The sequence below is a fragment of the Melanotaenia boesemani genome, chromosome 3 (genome assembly GCF_017639745.1).
Source record: "Melanotaenia boesemani isolate fMelBoe1 chromosome 3, fMelBoe1.pri, whole genome shotgun sequence".
NCBI lineage: Eukaryota > Metazoa > Chordata > Actinopteri > Atheriniformes > Melanotaeniidae > Melanotaenia > Melanotaenia boesemani.
Genome location: NC_055684.1, coordinates 29,710,260 through 29,732,856, shown reverse-complemented (window position 1 = coordinate 29,732,856; position 22,597 = coordinate 29,710,260). Strand labels below are relative to the sequence as shown.

The following is a 22,597-nucleotide window of genomic DNA, read 5'->3' as shown; positions in this document are numbered from 1 at the left end:
GACAGAGTATTAATCAGTGAGACGTGTTTTGCTGCCAAGAGAAGACAAGATTAAGATATGCCATGGTGCCATAATAGGTCATATATCATAAAATACTGAGCCAGTGTCATAATGATAGTATTGTATTAATATTATAAATATTGTGTCAATCAACTTTCCTCTTGGTTTTATTGTTTTTGTTTTTGTTAACCAAAAGCTGTTATTTGTAATCATGAAACAAAAATAAAATCCAAAATATAAAAACATGATCCATACTCTAAATTGTTTGGACTTTATTGATGTTTAACATTAACAAAAGGGAACAGAATTAATGATTTGTGCTGTTTCACAAGTTGTAGAGTCAAAGCAAATGACAGCTGTGAAAATCTTAGCATCAAAGATGCCTGGAGCCTACCCCTGGTGGCATTAAGAGGTGACCAGTCAGTCACTGGGTCAATACACAGACAACCAACCATGCACGCTCACACTCCTTCCTAGGGTCGATTTAGAATGACCAATTAACCTAACAGTCATGTTTTTAGATTTGGGGAGTCTTGTGTGTCTGGAGGGAACCCATATATGCTCAGCGCATATATGTGCAAACTCTACACAGAACGGAGTTTGTATGTTCTCTGCACAGTTCCAACCAACTGAGGGTTGAACTGGGCAGCCATCCCAAATGTTCCTCATCATCACCCAAGGCATAAGCCAATAAGCACCTCCCCCCACGCCACCAGGGGCCTCAAGTGCACTTAGTGGGGAAATATAGAAGAAATGTATCATTAACAAAATCTCAATTTTAGAATTCTTTTTCATAGCTGCATGCCAATACTGCTTTAATCAATTCCTGTTGCAGCTGACTACCTCTGTCCTTACTTGCATGTGCTCAGGTTTTTGCACAGAATCTCTAAAAAAAATAAATCAAGGACAAATCAGCTTTGGTTTTAAGCTATTTTGTAGTAGAAGATTGCAAGTTTTGCACTAATTAAGCTGGTTAACTTGTTTACTTAAAATGTCTGCTGATCTTCTCTGTTATCACTAAATATTAATAAGTTCAAATTAATACCAGACTATTTTTCTGAATTTTCGACCCCAGTAAGGTTAACAAAACATTCTGGTATGATGTTAGCCAACTAAATATAATGCAAATGAATGGGTGTGTTATATTGATAGTGTATGAAATCATCACATGACAGTAATAGTTGAGTACCAGTGGGGCTGTGGTGGTCGGGGCTCCCTCAAATAAAATTCTGCTTAGGGCCCATGAAGGCTCAGGCCAGCCCTGTTCATCATTGTTCATTCAGTTACACCTGAATGTCCCTTCCCATGACTGTACCAACAGTTTGTGATGCTGACTGAAATCTGTTTAACAGGCAGACAAGCTGAATGTCTAGATCCTGATAAGGGGACGTCACTTACACTGGGCCTATCGGCAATGGGCCCAGTAATGTTTTTAGACTACTGCAGATGCACAGTTGTGGAATGATTGATATTTACTATCCTTGCTATGTTTTGTCTGCCCAGGCTTGCCTAAAGCACACCAGCATCTCTGTTCCTCTGTGCAGGCGTGCAAAAGATTCCATTTTGTGATCCTTTTAAAGACTGGACAACACGTTTTTTTTCAGGAGAGGTCTAAGGCTTTGTGAACTCCCTAAAGTTCAGCATACTGCAGCTCACTTTGGTACAATATTATGATTGTTGCAAGTCAGTGAGGTTTGAACAGGACAAATCAGACTTTTTTCCCCATGAATAAGTAAAAACATAATTTGCTATGGATTTTAATATGTATAACAGTAAATGTTGTATAGTTCCATTTAGATAAAAAAAATGTCTTGCATGAAAACTTAAATACATTTGTTACAGATAAAGTTCTGTCTCAACAGAAATGTGCTGACGTTTAATTCAGTGCAACTAAATAAAAAATGTCAAAATGTGCTTAAAGGCTTTGTAGATATTTTATTTATGTTTATTCATTCTCTCTCTGACCACTCAGAGGCCACCAGAGAAATGCCGCTACATGGTGGGCAGTGTCCTGTGTGAGGGTGACGAGAAGCCAGATGAAGAACTGCTGAAGCTCTATGAGAAGTTTGGCTTCAAGGTGTTTTCTCTACCTGAAGTGAGCCATGCTGTGACCACAAGCTTTCCATGCACAACCCATCTGTCCCATGTGTTGGGTCCTTACAGGGTCTACCCCAGACTGTCTTCCTATATTGAGGTATGGACACAATAACAATGTGAAAGCAGTATGTGTTGTTCTATTAATCCATGTGACACCTTAAATTAGTGGGTTTGCTTTATCAGCGAGGGATACAGCTGTAATGATTTTAACAGTGTGCTAGTAATGTTTACAGGCAGGTTCAAAGTTTCTGTGTTAATTACCTGTTTTTTGAATGCCATGAAAAAGGGGGATTGCAGTTTCCTTTTCAATGTCCTTTATTGGAGTGGATGCAAATGATCTTGTAATTATCTATTCATTCAGCTTATCCTGGGGGAAATGGAGGTGTTCACAGCCCAGAGGGGATATACTGTATATAATCTTTCTAGTGAGTACTAGGTCTACCATAGGGCCTCCTCCCAGTAGGATCTGTACAGAGAACTTCCAAGGGGAGGCAACCAGAAGCATCCTTATGCAAGTGTAATAATCCTAATCGGAGTGTTTCTTCAGCTGACTCCCAATATGAAGGAGCAGTGGCTTCACACCAAGCTTTGATCTCTCAGGCTGAGCCCATCCATCTTCCACTCATTTCACCTGCTTGTATTCACAATGTAATCCTTTTGTCACTCCCCAAATCTTGTGACTGTAGGTGAGAAAAGGAACATAGATAAAGTGATAAAGCTTTGCCTTTGGGCTTAGCTCTCTCTTCACCACAACACAGTGGTGCAGCGCTGTCATTGCTGACAAAGCCACCTTCCATTGGTCAATGTATCACTCCATCCTACCATTATTTTTTAACAAGATCCTAAGATACTTAAACTTTTCCACTTGATGGAATAACCCAATCCAGAGTGAGCCCTCCACCCTCATACAGTTGAAAACAATGGTCTCAGACTCTGATTTTCATCCTGACTAGCACCTTTAATGTACAAGACAGTTTAAAGGGCTTTACATGAAACATTAAGAGCATTGCAGCAGGGCACAGAGAGATGATTAAAGTTAGTTAATAACAGACTTCAATAAGAAATAAAAGAAATTAAATAAAGTCGAAAGTAAAATTGACACTGATGACCTGAGGGATGTTCATAACAAACCAGAAGATCCTCAATGTATTTTTGTCCTAAACCATTCAGTGATTTGTAAAGTAACAGCAGGATTTTAAGTCAATACTTTGACAGACAGGAAGCCAGTGTAAGGATTTGAGGACTGGAGTTATATGATCCATTTTCTTGGTCTTAGTGAGGACTCGCGCAGAAGCGTTCTGAGCTAACTGCAGCTGTCTGATGGACTTTTTAGGGAGACCTGTAAGGACAGAGTTACAGTAGTCTAGTCTACTGAAGATAAATGCATGGACAAGTTTTTCTAAATCCTGGTGAGACATCAGTCCTTTAATCCTCGATATGTTCTTTAAGTGATAAAAGGCCGACTTCACAACTGTCTTAGTGTGACTGCTGAAGTTCAGTCCATGACTACTCAGAGATTTCCGGCTTTGTTTTTGGTTTTTAACCTTACTGTTTGAAGCAGAGTGCTGATTTTAAATCTTTTGTTTATTGATTCCAAAAACTATTATTTCATTCTTGTCTTCATTTAACTAAAGGAAGTTCTGACTGAAATTTGGCAGGATGGTGTGGTGTTTAGCATCACGGCCAAATTGCAAGAAAGTTGGTGATTCCAGGCTTGGCTGGGGAGTTTGAACAGTGGCCTTTCTGTATGGAGTTCTCCCCGTGTATGTGTGGGTTTTCTCCGGGTACTCCGGCTTCCTCCACCCGTCCATAGACAAGCATGTTAGGTTAATTGGCCACTCTAAATTCTCCCTGGAAATGAATGTGAGCGTGAGTGGTTGTTCGTCTCTCTGTGTTGGCCCTGTTATCTGGGTGTACTCTGCATCTCACCTGCTAATTGCTGGGATAGGCTCCAGCTTCCCTGAAACCCTGAGTTGGACTAAGTGGAGACATATATATTCTATCTTGCAGTAGGTAATTAGCAGGTGAGATGGAGGGTACACCCTCAACAGATCGCCATGAATGAGTAAGTGAAAGTTCTGGCACATCCAATCTTTAATTTGATCAGTGCATTTTATCAGTGTTTAGAGTGGACTATAGTCTCCTGATGAGATGGTTATGTAGATGTGTGTGTCTTCAGCATATCGTAACATATTTATTTGTTTTTCATAATTTGAGGAAGTGGGAGCATGTAGATGTTGAACAGTGTGTGCAAGCAGATATCACTAAAGACCTTCACTACAGCAGAGCAGTCTCACTGCTAAGATTTGACTGAAAACCTGACTGGTAGACATCAAAACAGTCATTTAGTGTCAAGAAGTTGTGTAGCTCTCAAAAGACAGCTTTTTCTCTAATTTTACTAAGAATGGGGTAGGTTTAATATCGGCATATAGCTGCTTATGAGTGACAAGTCTAAGTTGTTCTTTTTCAATAGTGGCTTGATGGAGACTGTTTTTTGGGGGTCTGAGGGAACACACCTGAAATCAGAGATGTGTTTACAATCTGTAAAATATCTGAGGCTGTGCATCCTAAAACATTCTTGAAAAATTCTGTTGGTAGGTGGGAAATTTCAGATGGCAAATGATCTCATCCAGGTTCTTAGGACTAAGTGGATAAAAGTGTGCCATGATGTCTATGTCTTCTCGGAGTGGACACAGTGATGATATATGACCAGCCCCTGGCATGGAAGCGCTGACTGACTGGCTGATTTTCTGAGTTTTGTAAAGAAAGAAGCAAACTCCATTACAGAACCGGTTGGATAGAAGTCCTGAGGTTACTGACACAGGATGATTAGTTAGCCTGTCAACGGTGACAAACAAGGCATGAGCATTATTGCTATTTTTAGCAATGATCACTTTCACCTTGGTGGGAGCTATTATCTCAATAATGTTTGTAACTTTACCACAGAAGAAATGTAGCCTTCTGGTTTCAGTGTTTTGGCCACACGTTATATCTTGCAGTAGATAAGTAAAGCCGTTCCTATCTCAACTTTACTTCCTTGTTAGAATATAGAGCGGTTCATATTTTGATGTCTTGTGATAAACTTTCATATAGAAAACATATTTCTGCATGAACACTGAACAGCAGCCAGAATTTAAAGGTTAAATCGCAATATTGGTCAGAAAAATTGCAATTAGATTTTTCTTCCCCATATCGTTCATGGCCTAGTGAGAAAATGACATTGTACACTGTCCTCCTGTTTCTTCCAGTCATGTTTGTGTTAATTAGCTGTGTATTAGCAAGATCTTGTCTGCTGTTTTTTGTCAGTGACAAAGTTGGATAATTTCCACACAATCCATTCACTTCCACATTTCCCTCTATCAGTTGAATCTTTGTTTCCAGCATGCTGATCTTCTGTAGAAGTTTGTAATAGTCGTTTGTAGACAGGGGACACATAAGCTTGTGAGTAGCTGCAGATTAAGCTTCTGCTATTTGTAGGCCACACTGATGTGACACTGACAAGATTGTTAAAGTCTTAAAATATAGTAGAAGCTAATTAAATCTACCACAAAATACAGTCCCAGTGATAAATGAGTATCCGGGAGCTGCTGCCCATAAACATTTTGAGGTGGAAAAATAAGAATATTGGCAGAAAAATGCAACCAGAGGAAAGAGCGAAGCAGCAAAGCATCAATAGGAAGCAGAAGTAGGAAGCAAGACTACAGATTATCCTGCAAACTGCTCCGGTGTATGCTAAAGATTTTGGCAAATCCTGTCCATGATCCTCAAAAATGGGTCTAGCTTGATGGAGTCCAGCACAGATTGTAAACAAGTTTGAATTTGTGCTGAGACAGCTCCTGCTTTGTGCATATAGGAACCTAATAGTGCACAACAGTGACCCTAGCACCCCCATGGCACCTTTATTGCCTTCCTGCAGGAGGTGAAGACAGAACCACAGGCAAGGCATTCTGTACACTCTGCACCTGTTCCATTGAGCTCCATGAATCTGCTCTTAGTCTGACCCCTCCTCTGAAAACCAATTTGCCTTTGGAGACCATAGCAGGGGGAAATACCCTTGACAATGAAGCCTATAGGGGGTGCTCAAACTCCTCCATAATGATAAAGTGGCAATTCTGTAGGGGAGATCTTGTGATTGTGCCTGTCCTCTTTCCTGCCTCCTGCTTGTCGAAGGACCCTCATTCATGTGTTGTTTAATTCATCATGTGAGCAGATGAGCTCTTTAAAGTCGATTAAGAATAGATGAAGTAGTAGGAAATGAAGGCATGTCTGAATCTTGCGACCCATACCCTGGGCTGGATGTCCTTAGGACAGACCTGAAAAAGCCATTGACATTTACTGATGACATTTACACACATGGATTCATTTAGAGCCATCTTGCTGCATGCATAAAGCTCTTCATTTGTTTGTGTATGGTTGCATGCATGTGCAAGCTCCAATGTCTCTTCATCTGTTAATTTACAGAAGGTTAAAAAAAAACAACTTTCCAGACTGAAAATGTGTCCTCAGTCTAGAATATATGAAAGTATCTCATGTTATAAGTCAAACAAGCAATCGTCACATCTCATATTCATGACAATGGAAAATGGGAAGTTTGCTTAATTGGCAAGGTGACCCACACTTGAATGGTGAAATTTTGTGGTATACTTCACGAAATCAGTGAAGCTTTTACATTTTATCAGAAAGCTGCAGTTTATGAACTGCCTACACAGAGACATAAACGATCAGTGACGTGAATGATGTTGTTATGCCACAGGAGAAGTGCTTAACTGTATTGAGTCCTTCATGTGTTGTGTTCTGTTCAGAATAGGAAAGTGGGTGCAAGGACACTGCCAGTGGCATCTTTTATTGATTATAACCAGGTCTACCAGCATGATGAGTCTTTAGTTCTGCTAAAAGTAGCCTGTTGTTGTTGTGGACACAGCATTTCTCACTCAAAGATGTCACTTTGTTGTATTAAAGTTGTTTTTTTTTTTTTTTTTTTTAACCTTGATTTCATCCTAGACTTTTTACAGTATGGAGGTAAATATGCCACAATAACTACAGAAATGACTTGAGTGATCTGATCTGATCTGCCTCCTAATTCTGCAGATACCTAGTGTGATGTACATAAACAAGCTCTTCAATTATGAACCATCCCACAACCTATAAGGTTCAAAAGTTCTGCAGCCAATATTTCAGTGCTGGTATCACATATTGCCATCATGGGTCATGTCCCCATTATTTGATAGTCCAAAGCAGTGGTTTAGGCAGCATGAGGAGAACCTACACATTAACAGTCAGATGGTTTCAGCTGCCTGCAACCAATTTAAACAGCTGATAGGAGTTACCAGAGCAACAACTGGAAAATGGTGTACCCTGATTTGGAAGTGCTTTGAGGAAATGAACCAGAGTTTCAGAGAAATCTCGAAAGCAAAGCTCCAATTCTTGATATTTTGCTGGTATAACACTAAAAGCTGCTCCCATATAGATGACTTTGACTAAAAATATCCCCATGCTGTATAATAGTCTGCTTTTCAGATCCTCAAGAACCAGCTTAAAGTCATTTGATATCCTTCTTGTCTTTTTTTATTTGGATCTTTCTGTTGCTGTTGAATTTTAACGGCTGAACATGCAATAATACGCTAGTATAAACTCAACATTTGCAGAGACATGGACTAAACTGTTTGAAGGCAAAACCATTGCATGTTCAGCTGTTAAAATTCAACAGCATTCTCTTTTTTAGGTTGTAGTGCTTTTACATAATCATGGCCCGTGTCAGAGAGTATTTTCTGTAAGCATACTTTGTGTTTCAAGCCATCTGATGTCACCGCAATGAAGGCATATGCTTTTACTTTTTTGCACTTGTCTGCTGTCAGACAGAAGTGCAGGGTCCATTGGTTGACCTGTTGTGACAGGTCATTTAGAAGCTGCCCCTGTTCTGTAGGCAGCATAATAATAATCTAACATCCAGTTTGAATTGTGAAGTGGCAAGTGCACTAAGCATACCAGCTGCAGCAAGGCTAATGAATAATGGAGTGTGGTTTAGAGACTTGGTTTAGATGCTGTGTGAATGTGCAAGAAATATGTGCAAATGCATTTTGTGTATGATTAATTGAGTAAGTTGTGTTGTAGTTGGAAGAACTTTGAAAGGAGGGCAACATTTGTATGACACAGCTGTGCGCCTTAGTGAGGCAATAAATTTTTTTATTCTTATTTTTTCCCGTTTTCACCTACTCCTGACAGAAATATCTGACTCTTTAGTTACTGAAAACCTTTCTGTGTGTTTCCTAGCTACAAATTAGCTTTATAACCAGTTTAGCATTGGGAATGGAGCATTTTAATCTTACTTTTTTGCTAAAAAACCTGAACCAAATTAAAGTTGGAGACCTCAACAGAAACTAAAAGATTCTAAAACGATTTGCATTATCCAGAAGTGGGATTTGACACTCTTGGAGTTACCAAAAGATTAGTTGCTTTTAGTCTCAAAATTCAAAGAATTATATCATGCAAACAAGTAATGCTATTCCAATTCCAATTGGGCAGCGTGGCCCAGTGAGTAGAGTGGTCATATTGTAGCCTAAGGTTTGCCGGTTTGATCCTCGGCCTGTTGAGCTTATGTTGAGGTGTCCCTATCATGTCATTCCAGGTACAGTAAAGTGCTTTATAAATACAGACCATTCACCATTTTACTGAGAATGAGAAGGTCAGATTAATGAGGTGGCCTTTTTGTTGTGCCTCATGGTCACTTTGCAGCTTTAGAATATTATCTCAAGTCCAGCCCTGGTACACCCCCTGCCCTCCTACAATGCTTCAGGTAACAATAATAAGGTTAAGAGCTGTCCTCTTTCACTTGAACTCCCCCACCAGCAGCAGATCTACACCAGCTTTAACATGCCTTATCTCTTATACATACAACACATAAACAAATATTCTCACATATATGTGATAGGTGTCAGTGTTTTTCATGTGCTGTTAAATGTCAGACATTCAGCTCAAACTATAAATTCTTACACTTTGAGATCTTGGTCATTTATGTTTTGCTTTAACGTCTCTGATAAAAAGCTGGTGCTGAAAGATGGAAAAATGAGAGGATAAAGAAGTAGCTGTCACAGTGTATTAAAGGATTTGGGCAAGCACTGTTTGATCTTTGTGAAAGGACCTTTTCAGCTTCTAACGAATCAAAGCAAACAATCACTGTGAGGTTATTTTGGAGGCTGCCTCAGACAAAACTGGAATAGACCCTGTGAGCAGAAGCAAGATGAAAAGCTGATAGCTTCCATCCATTTAGTAATCTGTTTATCTGAATCAAGCTTAAAGCATCATAAAAGCGATTTCCTTCCTCTCATTTCCTTCTGCACTGTGTCTCATCATGGTTTCATTTGCCTTGCAGGTGCCACAACAATTAAAATATTTTATGAATATTTATAAACATCCCAGAACATCTTGGGTTTGTAACATCCTTGGGGTATTTGACTGTTGTAGAACACACATGACCTCTGATTTCTTTATTTTTTTTTCATATGGTTTCATGTATTTATGTATTTAAAGGTTTCCAAAACTCCCTCCGAAGGTTATTCCTTTTTTCCTTGGTGTTATTCTTCATGTGGTCCTGAAATGTATACCTATTTTTTTTTACCAACCTGGATCCCACTGGAAAATGTATTTATTCAGGATTCTACAGTACATTTGTGCATTTTTTACACCATCATGTCTGAGAGATATGGACAAGAGTCTTCCTTCTTAATTATTTCCTACTGAATTCAGTTGGGTAGACTCTTGTCAAGTTTTAGTAGCCTCTTAACAGGAAACTTGAAAAAAAAATTTATAAAAGGAGTCTGAGACATAAAGTATGGAAACAAACAGGTCTAAACTTTAATTCTGTATCAGCACGTAAAGCCAGTTCTGTTTCTTTTTCTTTTTTGTTTCTTTTTTCTTTTTTTTTTATCTTTGCCTGTTTTTAGCTCATTCTGAATGAATAATGTCACCACGTGGGCTCACCACCCACAACGGAAGATGTATGGTTCTGTTGTTTTGACAACTACGCAGCGGGCGAAGCTAATAATGTGAGGGCTGGCTCTGCATGTCAGAGAGAGAGAGAGAAAGGATTTTAATGCTTTTGTGCCTGTAAGGTGAAAAGCAGTCCAGCTTTCATGGAGTGAGCCTGTAGAGAGCTCCCACCTGGGGATGCTGTGATTCTGCTGGAGGACTCGATGCTTGCAAGTAACAATGAAAAACTTGAACTGTGATATAAACAAAAGGCAGATTTGTTCACTTTACATGTGTTTCATGAGAACTCATTAAAATGTGTAGCTCTATATATATAGTCTAAATGAAGGGGATGTTTTGATCACCAGTAGAGAAAGGCACAGCTATCCAGATCTGATGCCTCGTCCACCTGCTTGGTTGTTCGAATATATGCCTTTTTTAAAATCTCTGTTTAACTTCAATATTTGAGGATGCCCCCATAGATTCTACAAAGTTGTTTTAATCCTGATATTTTTAAATCCTATTGTTATTTAATATTTTTAATCCTATCAATTATCTGGAAATCCTGATTTCTGGATAATTAATAATGAGAATTTATCAGTCTGAAAATATACTTCCCTGTGTTGAGGTTTAGAGGCTGATGTTAACTGTAAAATCCTGTTTTCACCTTTTTAGTTAGTGGCACCTTCATGTGCTAATGTGGATTCTACACCTCCACTCTGCTCATGGCTTTTTCACCAGCACCTCTTCTCCATCTTCTTTCATCTCATTATATGTTGAATTAAATATAGAAAATTTGTTTTGCTTGTCCACAGCATCTATATTTCATGTAGTGGCTTGATTAGAGGTTAGCCAGCCGAGCTGCACTGATTCCAGGTGTATCCTCAGAGTAAACCAGAACTGAGATGCCCTTAGTTCCATTTTAAATGGTTCTGAGTGAATATAAATGTGTCTGTTCAGTCACAGCAACCCATCATTTCTGAAACAGCTATTACTGAAATGAATTCTGAAATATGGAGTGGAGTTTGCTTGTTGTGTGTGCAGCTATAAGCTTTCATCAATAGATGTTTTCTTTAATTACAATCAGAATATTCTTACTTCCTGTGAAATGCTAAAAACTTACCATTGGCAGATTACATCTTTTGTCAATAAATTTAACCAAAAATAAGCTTATTTAGGGTAAACAATTATCCAGGTAAACTATATGGAGTGTCCCTCCTTAGCTGCATCGTGTAGTCATATTGGCACTATTACATTCTACCTGAGTTTTCCCAACATTTTGTGACACACCGATGCTTTAAAGCGCATAAGCTACACTCTCCACTACACTACAGACTCTGTAATATGTAATCAAGACAATAAACAGAAGAGCATATCAAATATAAACATTACAGTTATTCTTATTCAGGATTAGATCAATGATTGGAATATTGTTGTGCATGTAAATGTGAAACCTGAATTACAAAAACCTGCAGTCCTTAGAATAGACACTTGGGGGTTGCTCTAATATAGTTAATCTTCACTGACCTTAAATAAAAACAAACAAAAAACCAAAGAAACAAACAAACAAAAAAACAAATAAAAAAAAGTATTAAAAAAATACAGCTTTAGTCATAGTCAAGTTCACTTTCACAAAAACTGTATATGAATAAATTTTATTAAGATGTCCGTTTGATTGACGAATGAAAGTTGTTTCCCTGGAAGGTTTTGGTTAGATGTATACTCGCACAGTTTTGTCACATACCCAATAAGGTGATGCTAAATGACAAAGTGGAGGCTTTACATGAATTGTTCATGTCATGGTGGCTACTTCCATCTTTTATACAAAGTCTATATTTATAAAAGGATAAAAGTTGGAGGTAGTCTATTTTACAGGTATAAACTAGTATAGAACAGGATTTATACTAGTGAAACATCACGTAAGCCTTGCCAATACGTAAAGAAGGATTTTAACTACGAACTATCTTAACATGGCTCTGTCCCTAAATACCACAGACTTCCACCATAAGGACACAGACCATGTACTGATTTAAATCTGAAATCATGTCATCCAGTTAAAGCCTGTAATGTTCATTTTAACTTCAATTAGAGCGTTTTTTTCTCACTTCCTGCCGTTCTGGCATTTGTAAATGCCACGCTTCATATCACTGTTGAGGGTTAAGTTGTTATGCAGATAACGACTTGGTTTTGCTTTGCTCTACAGTGTATTGATGCCATGCAAACAGGAACCTTTGAGCCAATAGATGGTGCAGCTTTTCAAAGGGTACAAGGGTATCTGATTACTATTCAGGATTATTTAGAGGCATCCTTCAGGGACTCTTTTTTTTTTTTTTTTTCCTTTTCTCCCTGTGTCCTGTCTTACCCAGCTGCCTCACTGTAGCAAGTATGCAATAACAGAATATGCTAATATGCTTTTCTTTTTGTAATTATTTTGGACATTTGCTGTTGTTTTGCCAAAGAGAGAGAGGACATAACAAGAGGTACTTACCAAGTTGTGTTTTGAAACAAGGAATAAAAAAGCTTTGCAAAAGTGGGCTTGCAGAAGATACTATGTTTTGAATTAGTTGAAAACAATTTTTCCCTACTTAGCCCAGGTAAGATAAATGCACGGATGTCTGCAGCTAAGCACACTTTCGTACACTTAATGAATGCGTGTGGGATCAAAAAGGAAACTTTGAACATATGGCACTTTCAAACTGCATCAGAAATACAGTAAAACAGCAACAAAAAACATTGACTGTGAGTTTGTTCAAAACAGAAAGAGCATATTTAATAAAACTTTAGCCATTCCTTCTCCAACAATCGCTGCTCTGTTATTAATAGCACAGAAGTGTCTTTGCTTTCTACAATTATCAACAGCTCAAAATGCAACATAGTCTGCTAGCAGGTTTAGTACTTATTGTCTCTGCACTGTCATGACGAGGCTTAGTTTAGTTACACAGTGACCCACCTTTTATTTCACCAGCCCCAGAGGAGGCAGAGGTAGAGGGGAGGTGTGGCAGGACAGTGCCTGCTTTGATCCTCTTCAGCCCCTCTACATCTTTAATGCCTCTGAGGCTCAGGACTCCTTTAACTGCTCCCTGTTCAGCGATTTCTGCGTGGGATGTTGCAGAATAGCAGGGGCTGCGATGCCATCAAAGCGCAGAAAATGAAGCGAGAATCGATAAGTGAGATGTGTGAGTTTGTAAGGAGCATCTGTCTCTCTGACTGATTGCTGGAGAGCTTGGTGAAAATTTGATTCGGAGGTGGAACATACCTCTCTGCTCTTTGTGTGAATGTGTGCTTTAAAATGCAGGTTGTGGTGAGTGCAAGATAAATCCCCTTCATTATTAATGCTGTCATTCCTCAGCATTGTTCCCTGCATAACATCTTTATTGGTTAACACCAGCCTTTGTTCCGCTAGGGCTCTCAGAAATAATAACCCCTTCATAACAGAAAACATCCATCCAAAAGTGGAGGCAGCCTCTGACCTGCAATGCTTCATATTATATGTTTACACTTAATATGCCTGTTATCTCCTCAGTTTGCCATTTGACAGTCTGCAGAGGGAACACTCGCCTGTAGATGCACGTTGCTAAATTTAGATTCCTATGACGACTGTTTCAACACTTCTCTCTGTTCTTTCTTACAAAGAAATGGCCAAGATGTGCTAAAGCCCTGTGTACATGCTGAACTCTTCATAAAATTCTTTTAACGTTTGCTGTGCCAGGCTTTCTTAGAAATACTAAGATACCGTATATATCAAATACCTATTACTCAGTTATTTTTCTGATCTTCACCTGGAGGCTTGTCCTTAGTTAATTTCAAAGTGGATTTAATGCTTTAATTTATGCCTAAGCAAAATTGTTGCATTAAGGCTCATTTTAATTAAGACTGTGTCCTGAATGTCAGTTTTTATGCTATTAATGATAAGAACATGAATGTAGATTAGAATATACCTTTAACAGCATCCAGCAGTTTTTTAATTTAAATCTGAATATTTCTTTTACACTAATTAATCTACTCTTGGCTCAAATATTCTTAACTTTAATTTAAGGCCAAAATTTTTGTACAGAGCACATTTACTTTAATTTTGCCTCATGTCTTTTCATAATTTATCATGAAAGTAACTGAAGTTAAATCAGGGGAATGTAGCCAAAAATAAGCATGGTGTTCTCCAGCAGCAAGAGTGTTAGATCCCTCTGCACGCTTCACCAGGCATGCCTTTTATCCACATTTTCACATCTGTGGCCAGTTAAGCCAATGCACCACTTAAAGACTCCTCCATTGCCACAGTGAGGCCAGTTAAAATGCAGAGGGATGCAACAGTAGACACAAAGAGGTTGACTTTATATCTCATCTACATATGTCATGGCAACATACCAAATGAAAATCATCTGAAAATAAAGTCAGCACACTAGTATTAATGCTACCAAGGTCTAGAAGAGCATTGAGGCTTGAAATGTCACTCTGATTTTGTTTGAATTTTTGCCCCAGCACCTGGAGCTCATCACATGGATATATGTGCTTTTTGTAGGGAAACTCAATAAACATGCTTTTCTTCAAAAATGTCAGTCTGCTATTTCATGTTTTTTGGTTTATATCCAAGTTTGAAGAGAGGATTATAAACATTTAACTATTACTAGGCTTTAATCACCCTGGTCCTCATGTAATGTTGGTCTGAAGCTACTATTCTTAGTGACAGTCCAGTGATGCAGTAAGTAAACCTGATAGCAGGCAGAAGCGTTTGTGGTGTTCTTATTGATTCTTCCTTCCCTCCAGCTCAGGGATACTCTCCCTTCTGCAGCTCCAACAGGGCATCACGCACCAGGCGGCCAATTAGACTCTTTCTTTTTGAGCCCACTCAGGTAGTATTTTCACTGTTGTATGTGTGATCTGCGTGTGTACATTAATTTGTTTTCTCTATTCTGCAAAAGATCCCATCTCAAATAAGATTGAAACTGGTCTCTAACAGTTTTCAGTCCTACTGCTCCTTGACTAATGTTATGTGAAGAGGTTCATTTGTATTTTTTATTAACATATTTTGGCAATTTAGGTGAATTTGAAGGATTCCTGATATGGACACCATTGCTTTTTTCATGCCATGATAGAATAATTCTTTTATCTGATACATCCATCCAGTGGTGGTCTATTAAGTCAGATGGCCTGTCCTTCCTCCTTCCTATGGAGAACTGCAACCTTAACGCGAGGCTTAGGCAGTGGAAGTATTAAAAAGTGGACAGGTTATCTGGTCATCTTCCATCCTAGGAGATCTACAGTTCCTCATTGGAAGCACTATTTCTGTTGCTATACATGCACAGCAATTCCTGTTTGTGTGTCAAGTGACTTGCTTGTCCAGTAGCTCACTCAGGTTTATTGATTTGATTTCAGCTTATTACATGCAGCTTAGTCAGGCAAGGACATCTTGGCCTTTTAAGCAGAAGTTCATGGCCTTTAAAAAGCAATTCTCCGTAGGAACTTTTGGCTCAGTCGAAATCTGTCTGTTTGATGTAGCTGACTTTGGAAGAGTGGGTTTGTGGAGATTTGGCTTATCTTAGTGTCATCATCCTTACAGGACATCCACATAGTACACTCAGCTTAAATCTGGGAGCTGAGCTTTGTGAGGATGAGACTAGTAAAAACATTTTCTTTATAGATTCAGCTGGTAATAAAGGCTAAAAATATGGGTGAAAGCTAACCATAAAACTGTTTGCTCATCGGAATAACATTCCACATTATATTATGTTATCTGTAGCAGGAAAATATTAAAAGGAACATAAATCATGTTCGTCTCCGTGAAACCTGTCGTTTCACGTCACAGTTTTCTCAAGTCTTTTTTGGTTTCATGGTTAAAGGCCTTGCTCACTGTGGGCCTCTGAGCAAGGCCCGCAACTCCCCAACCACTATCAAGGCATTGAAATATGGCAGCCCACTATTCTATTCTATTCTACGGTCATTTAGCAAACGCTTTCATCCAAAGCGACTTACATCTGAGAGTAAGAACAACACAAGCAAGAATTCAAACAGGATGGGACATCATAATTGAGGGGTAGTCAGACTGCTGTGAGTCCAGTTGGACCCAGGTGCTGTCTTGTAGTGCTAGAGGCAGTGCTTTTATTTTTTTATATAGCTACAAGGAGTTGCCACTATTTACTGAATAAGTGAATGAAAGATCCCTGTTTGAGTTATATGCTTTGGGGCTGTTTGGACCTGCCGATACCATTCAGGTAGCTTTAAAATGGTTGATTAGGGATTATTAAATTTAATTTCTAAAATTATTAACATTTTGCTCCTAACTCCAACCTTGTTTTGGTGTTTAAATAAATATAAAAATACTGTTGGGATTTATTTAAGAAGTACTAGTCATAACTTGGAGCCTAGAAGGCTTAGATAGTTAAAGGACTTTGCATATGTACAGTATTAATGATAATTTTCCTTTCATGGAAGATTCCCATTAAAGGATAAGAGATGTTATACTAAGTTCACTCAAAGACATCAAAAATGCTTTCCAACAAAATAGTTCCAAAGCTTGTTTAGCACCAGTGCCTTTGTGCCAGGAACTTGGGGTGGGGTTATGATGACCAGGCAGACTGACTAAAAGGTTCTGACAAGCTTATATAAAAAACACACAGCATGTGCAGCATGTCGTCTGCTTGTGAAGTAGCAGCAGTGGAAGAACCTGAGATCAGTGTTTGTCATTCTCCTAATGTTTCATGTTACCAGTTACACCTCCATTCACAGCCAACTGTTGTGTGAACCAGCATTTATAAACTAGATTATTGATAAAATATGCGTTTTCGGGAAAACAAGAAAAAAACACTTTGTCCTGCTTGTATTTTCTGAAGAGTAATCCTTTCCCTGCACTGTGATCCTCTACAGAAGTTCAAACACTCGATGAAAGTTCAATCATGCACTGGAAGAGATGTTTAAATTGTCATAATCACTTTGCTCTCTGGCTGTGAAAGTTGGTCAGAATAGTTCTTTCTAGAGCTGATGTGGACCTGGCCCTAACACCAACTCTGAACCAGGAGTGAAACTTTGGTTGAAATTGGGCTGAAGATGGTGGATACCGTCAGTCCATCTCTGTATAACCAACCCAGCACACATAGATTCATTAATACAGAGAGAATGAAGTAGAGAGTAAGTTTCACTGTATTTTATTTTCTTCCAAAGTCCTTTTTACCTGGCCAGACTTTGTATTTTCTCATGAGTGAAATTCAAATTGTAATCTTCTTGAAACCCTGAACTCTTCTGTTGGTCAGAAGACTGTTTTCTAATGCAGGGATCCCCAACTCCGGTCCTCAAGACCCACTGTCCTGCAGACTTTCCATGTATCCCTGCATCAACACACATGAACACACCTGATCTTTGACCAGAAATGATCAGAGATCCATTTAATCTGAATTAGGTGTGTTGCAACAGGCAAAAATCTAATACCTGCAGGCTAGTGGGCCTTGAGGACCAGGGTTGGGGATCACTGGTCTAATGGATTACATTATACAGTCTTCTCCATCAGTTAGCCATTGTCTCTCAGTAGCTGTCCCACTGTGAAAAGGCTACACTTTGTTGCCACTGTGAGTGAGCAAATATTAAACAGGTGTCATATTGCTGAGAAGGACCCCAAAGGGTGGAACATACAGCAGCTAATCCTCAACCCTCTGGCTCTTGACACGGGAGAAGAGCTGGAGCAGAGGTGTCAAAAGAGATCAGCTGCTGATATTGCCTAAATTGAATTATAAGATTAGCTTTTTCTTTTTTTCTTTTTGTTTGTTGTCTCTTGATCTTATAGTTGTTGCTTTGTTTTTAGAGGTCTCTCATTTGGTTTGTGAGATTGTGTTTGAATGAAATGCACACTGAATGCAGATCCTGGACTCATGTAAAGTACCCCCACAGATCCGCACTGGCCTTTGGGCATTTCTGTACCAACAGTGGAGGAAGGAAATAATGTTATTTGGGGAGACGGGTCGTGCTGTATTTTTGTTGAAATAGGGATTATATTGTTGTATCACTAGGCTGGATGCTGTGTAGATGGACCTTATTCAGCACTGACACCATATTTCTTATGTCCTCTATTTTAGCCAAGTCTTATGTGCTTAATAGGTTATTTTACAATTTAGACTTGGAAGAAAAATGATGTGAATCACTTTGAATTTAAAATACATTTCATGAGTTACAAATTGCATATTAATAGTTGAGGGATTCCCATACCCTTTTCGGCCTACACTGTTCTGGCAGCACACTTGTGCATAGTTGAGAAAAAAAACAAAAAACAGCAAAGCCACAAAATTAAACCATGGACACCAAATATAATAACAGCTATAGTTAAACCTCATCATCATAAAAAGGTGTTAAATCAGAGTTGCATATTTATATGAAATAACTTCCTTCAGCTCCACAGTGTGTAAAACATGAGCATTATACTGTCTTAGGTTGAATTGTAAAATGTAAGCCCATTGTTCCTAGTCCAACTAGGATTGATTAAATTCAGAAAAACAATTTCCTCATTGGGACAAATAAAGTATGTTGGCATCTGATAAACATGGCATTATAAACAGAAGCACGAGTCAGACGATTCCTACATTGTTGTCTTGATTGAAAATTTGATCAAGTCAAAATATAAGTTTAAAACCTCTCTGTGAGAAGTTTGTTCTGGTTCTCGAGGCCGCATAAAAAAGAAAAAAGTTTGTTTTGGTCCGGTCAATTCATACTTCAAAACAAGCCAGTTTGCTGGTTACATCTCTGTTTTTATGTTCTATGTTTTTTGGTCGAGTGATTTCATACACAAGAAACTTCGTATGTGACAGGGCGGGCTGAGCACGCATGAGCATCTGCCTTTATTTACCGCATGTGTACATCATTTTTGTACTTTCTCACCACTTCCATCAGCTGTTTATTATAGTTAACGGTTTAGCCTCGCCTCATCGGAAATGCAGAATTGACAACATTCTGCTTCACTGGTTTATGCGTTAACTACGCCCACCTCAGAAGTCCAACCAAACACACAATACTTCTGAGCCCCACAAGAAGAAAGATCTGCTCAGCTGATGCGTCGAAAACAAGCCACAAGATCTGTGAGAACAAAATGACGTAATTTTGTTATGTGCCCTCAATAACAAAAAAAAGTTCTTGCTTCTTGCAGGAACAAGTATGTAACAGCTTTTAGTCATCTCTTTGGATAATGCTCCAGAAAGGCTGTGTCTCACATTTAGTTTGGTTGCGTCTTTCATCCTGTATCTTAAAAGCGTATTTTCTTACAGACCTCACGCCTCAGTTTTGTATTTTCTTATGAAACATATTGTCTGTTGAAGTGGATATTAACTTAAGTTGCTGCTCTAAGTCAATAGATTGCATCATTTGATCATTTTGTTTGTATTGGAATACCAGATCGTGACATATCGGCCCACTTACCAAACTCACTTGTCTGAAATGAAAAACAGGGCTTCATTTTTTGTGCAAGTAAGATGTTATGAAATAAGATCGTCAACATGAAAATTTGTTTTTAGAAAACATGTATGTGTTCAAAAGTATATGGCAAGACAAATAAGGAATGAAATATATATGAAACTGTTGTTTGACCAAATAGTTACTTTTTTTAATGTTTTTGATTTAATCTGTTAAAAAGTAGAGCATTATTTGATTCTATCTGCAGAGCATCCTCACTGTTATGGATGTCAGGATGGTTAAATTTGTACCTACTTTAAACTTGTCAGAAATGCAGGTTTATTGCAGTTTAAAGAATACAATTAAGTTAGTTATATTGAACTTTTAAAAACTTTGCTATGTTTGCTCACATTATCATGCTGTGTTTTACAGCAAGGGTTAATATTGTATGGCTGAGATGACTGTTCTTTCTTTTAACCATGAAATATTAAATGAGTAAAACGTATTTGTGAGTGGGGGCTGTGTAATTATTTGCCAGTACCTGCCAGAGTATAGTGGGATTTCTGAGCCTGTTTTTTATTTTTAATGTGATCATAATGAAAACTCAAGGCAGCCTATCCAGCAGGTGAGACTTGAAATGAGATAACGATTAAATTTAATTTAAACTTATCTGTTTCTGTCAGGAACTGCTGATAAGTAATAAAAGATGTCATTCTGCTGATACGTGTTGATCCAGTGAAACTTTTCCAACCAACTTTAGAGAAATTTACTACTGGACTTAAAAAGTCATACTTTTTATGTAGTCTGTTTTGTTTGATTGGCCATTTTTTTAATAACTATGCCAAAATTGGGCATCTGGAGAAACATTTCATACCCAAAGCCAGCCGGCAGCTTAATATTCTGTAGTGCAAATATCACGGCAGGTAAATGCCACAGCAAGAGAACAGCAGGTTTTGATTGGCTCAAAAGTCATGAATGAAACCTGACACTGCTAGAGACTCACCACAAAGATTCACAAGAGGCAAGAAAATGGCTAACAAAAGTAGTAGCAACAACATTTTTAATAATCCCTTTTTTCCCCCCTTTTAGCTCAGTTGGACAACTGCATGTGGCATTGCACATGACCAGACACAGAGTTTTATTGTGATAACAACATACTCTGATTTACCAAGCTGGGAAAATGTGGTGTGAGGTTATTGGTCATCAATAATGACCAAAGCAATCTATCAAAGCCTAATCAATTTAAACAAAGTTAGCAAAAAAGAAGGCCAGTTAATCTGACCAAACACTTGCAAGATGTGATGGAACAACTCGCACCTGACTGGGGGGCAAAGATCTGCTGTCAGTGTCCCAATGCTGGATTTAACAGGACACCCAACGAGGTCCGGCAGCAGATCAGAGCCTTTTTGGCAAAACATAGTGGACCTACTCAAAACTGGGACATTTGGTGGTTTTATTGTTGTAGCTGATATTGTAGATGCAAGAGTGGAAGCCATGGTAGCAGGTTTAAATGAATTGATTTAGTGAACAGACCATTTGGGTTTGATGAGAGGACTGTAGGTTTTACTTGTAATACCAGGACAAGAACTGTTGTTTCTGTTTTTCCTAGTTAAACTCTTAAAAGAACAAAAACAGGCACTTCTGTTTTTAGATGAGCAACATCAGATGACAGAAAGGTTCAAGATAAAACACAGAATCTTCCCTGAAAAGACTTCAGCTTCAATCCTTTCTCATCACGCTGGGTGCTTCCTCAGTGCCAACATCAGTGGCCACCTGCAGGTCTGGCTGTTTATAGGAGAATAGAAAGCTTCAAGGATGTAAGCTCTTGCATTGCATTTGGTGTTGTCTAATATGAAAGTAATTGTCCTGTATTTCCCTGATGGCTTCATTGGTGAAATGATGAAGCCATCTTGCTTCATCATATAATTTACCAAAAAAATAAATAAACAATACCAAGGGATATAGCCAAACAAAATTAGAAAAAGTTTAAGTAATTTCATGTGTTAACCTTTTGAAACATGAAGTCCCCCAATTGAGAATGCATGTGAATTCATTGTACCAAAATGTGCATAAATGTCCATTTGGAGACCTGAACTGTTTGTACTAAAACTTCCCAAATTTTGTTCTGCTTCTCTTCATCAGAGTTGGCCTTTGCAGAGATAATGGTTACACACTGTACTATGATTTGATGGAGAGTAGAGATACAGTTGTATTGTCATTCCCAAAAGATTCTCATTTACATCCTGAAAGTTTTTAGATTTTTTTTAAGGCAAGCCTGAAATCTCTATTTGCTATATGTGCCATCCTAATTTATTTTTCATCAGTAACCCATATACTTATATGAACACATCTTAACAAATCTCACAAGTCCTCCCTATACCATGACTACAAAAGTCTTCCAATAGATGTTATGGTTGCATAGTTATAATATTTTAATTACGGGTACATAGTTTTTTTTTTTTTAGCAAAGGCCAAAAAAATAGGCACAGGGCTCAGTGGGTTAATAGCTATAAAATAAGTGATAAAAGTTTTAATTTGTCAGCTATAATTGGTAAATGGAGAAATATTATTTTTGGCCCTGTTACATAACCCCCTAAAGAATAGATAAGTCATCTTAATTTTGTTTATGTCAGTGTGGGGCTTCTTTTAGAAGCCAGCTATAGGGGCTTACATGCAACTTCTCTAATACAGCAACTTTGGTCAACATGGTCTACATGAGGTTTGCTTGTGTATGACTTCATCTATTTTTCTCTCTTTGCACTTGCATGAATGTGTTTGCACATAATTGGCAAAAAAGAATTTATGCTTATTTTATTCACCACTTGTTATTATGTGGACAGTTGGTCTCCTCTGGTAATAAGAACTGAACTGAAAGCCATGTTTTTTTGTCTTTTGTTTTTAACCATACGCTGACCCAGTGATCGGCTATTGTACTGTCTTGTCTAACACATGTCAGTTTGTATTGGAAAGCACATGAAATGATTTAACAATCATTAGCTTGCAGATCAAACGAATAAAGACAAATACACAAATATATCAAGCACTCGGTTATTGGTTCTTGCAAGCTGTGATATGTACATATATTAATACTTCACAAATAATTTCAGTAATATCCATGTATGTGACGTCAGCTGTCGCGAGTGAATGAATCGTGCTGAGGTGCTGACGTAGGTGA

At 38.3% G+C, this 22,597-nt stretch overlaps 1 protein-coding gene across 1 annotated transcript in view; it reads left to right on the top strand.

The window, feature by feature from the left end:
* Nucleotides 1-22,597, top strand: part of tex264a (testis expressed 264, ER-phagy receptor a) — a 92,997-nt gene that overhangs the window by 15,386 nt on the left and 55,014 nt on the right. Inside the window, exon 2 of the mRNA XM_041980119.1 lies at nt 1,973-2,194. Coding sequence (XP_041836053.1) covers nt 1,973-2,194 — 222 coding nt within the window. The remainder of the gene's footprint in view (nt 1-1,972; nt 2,195-22,597) is intronic.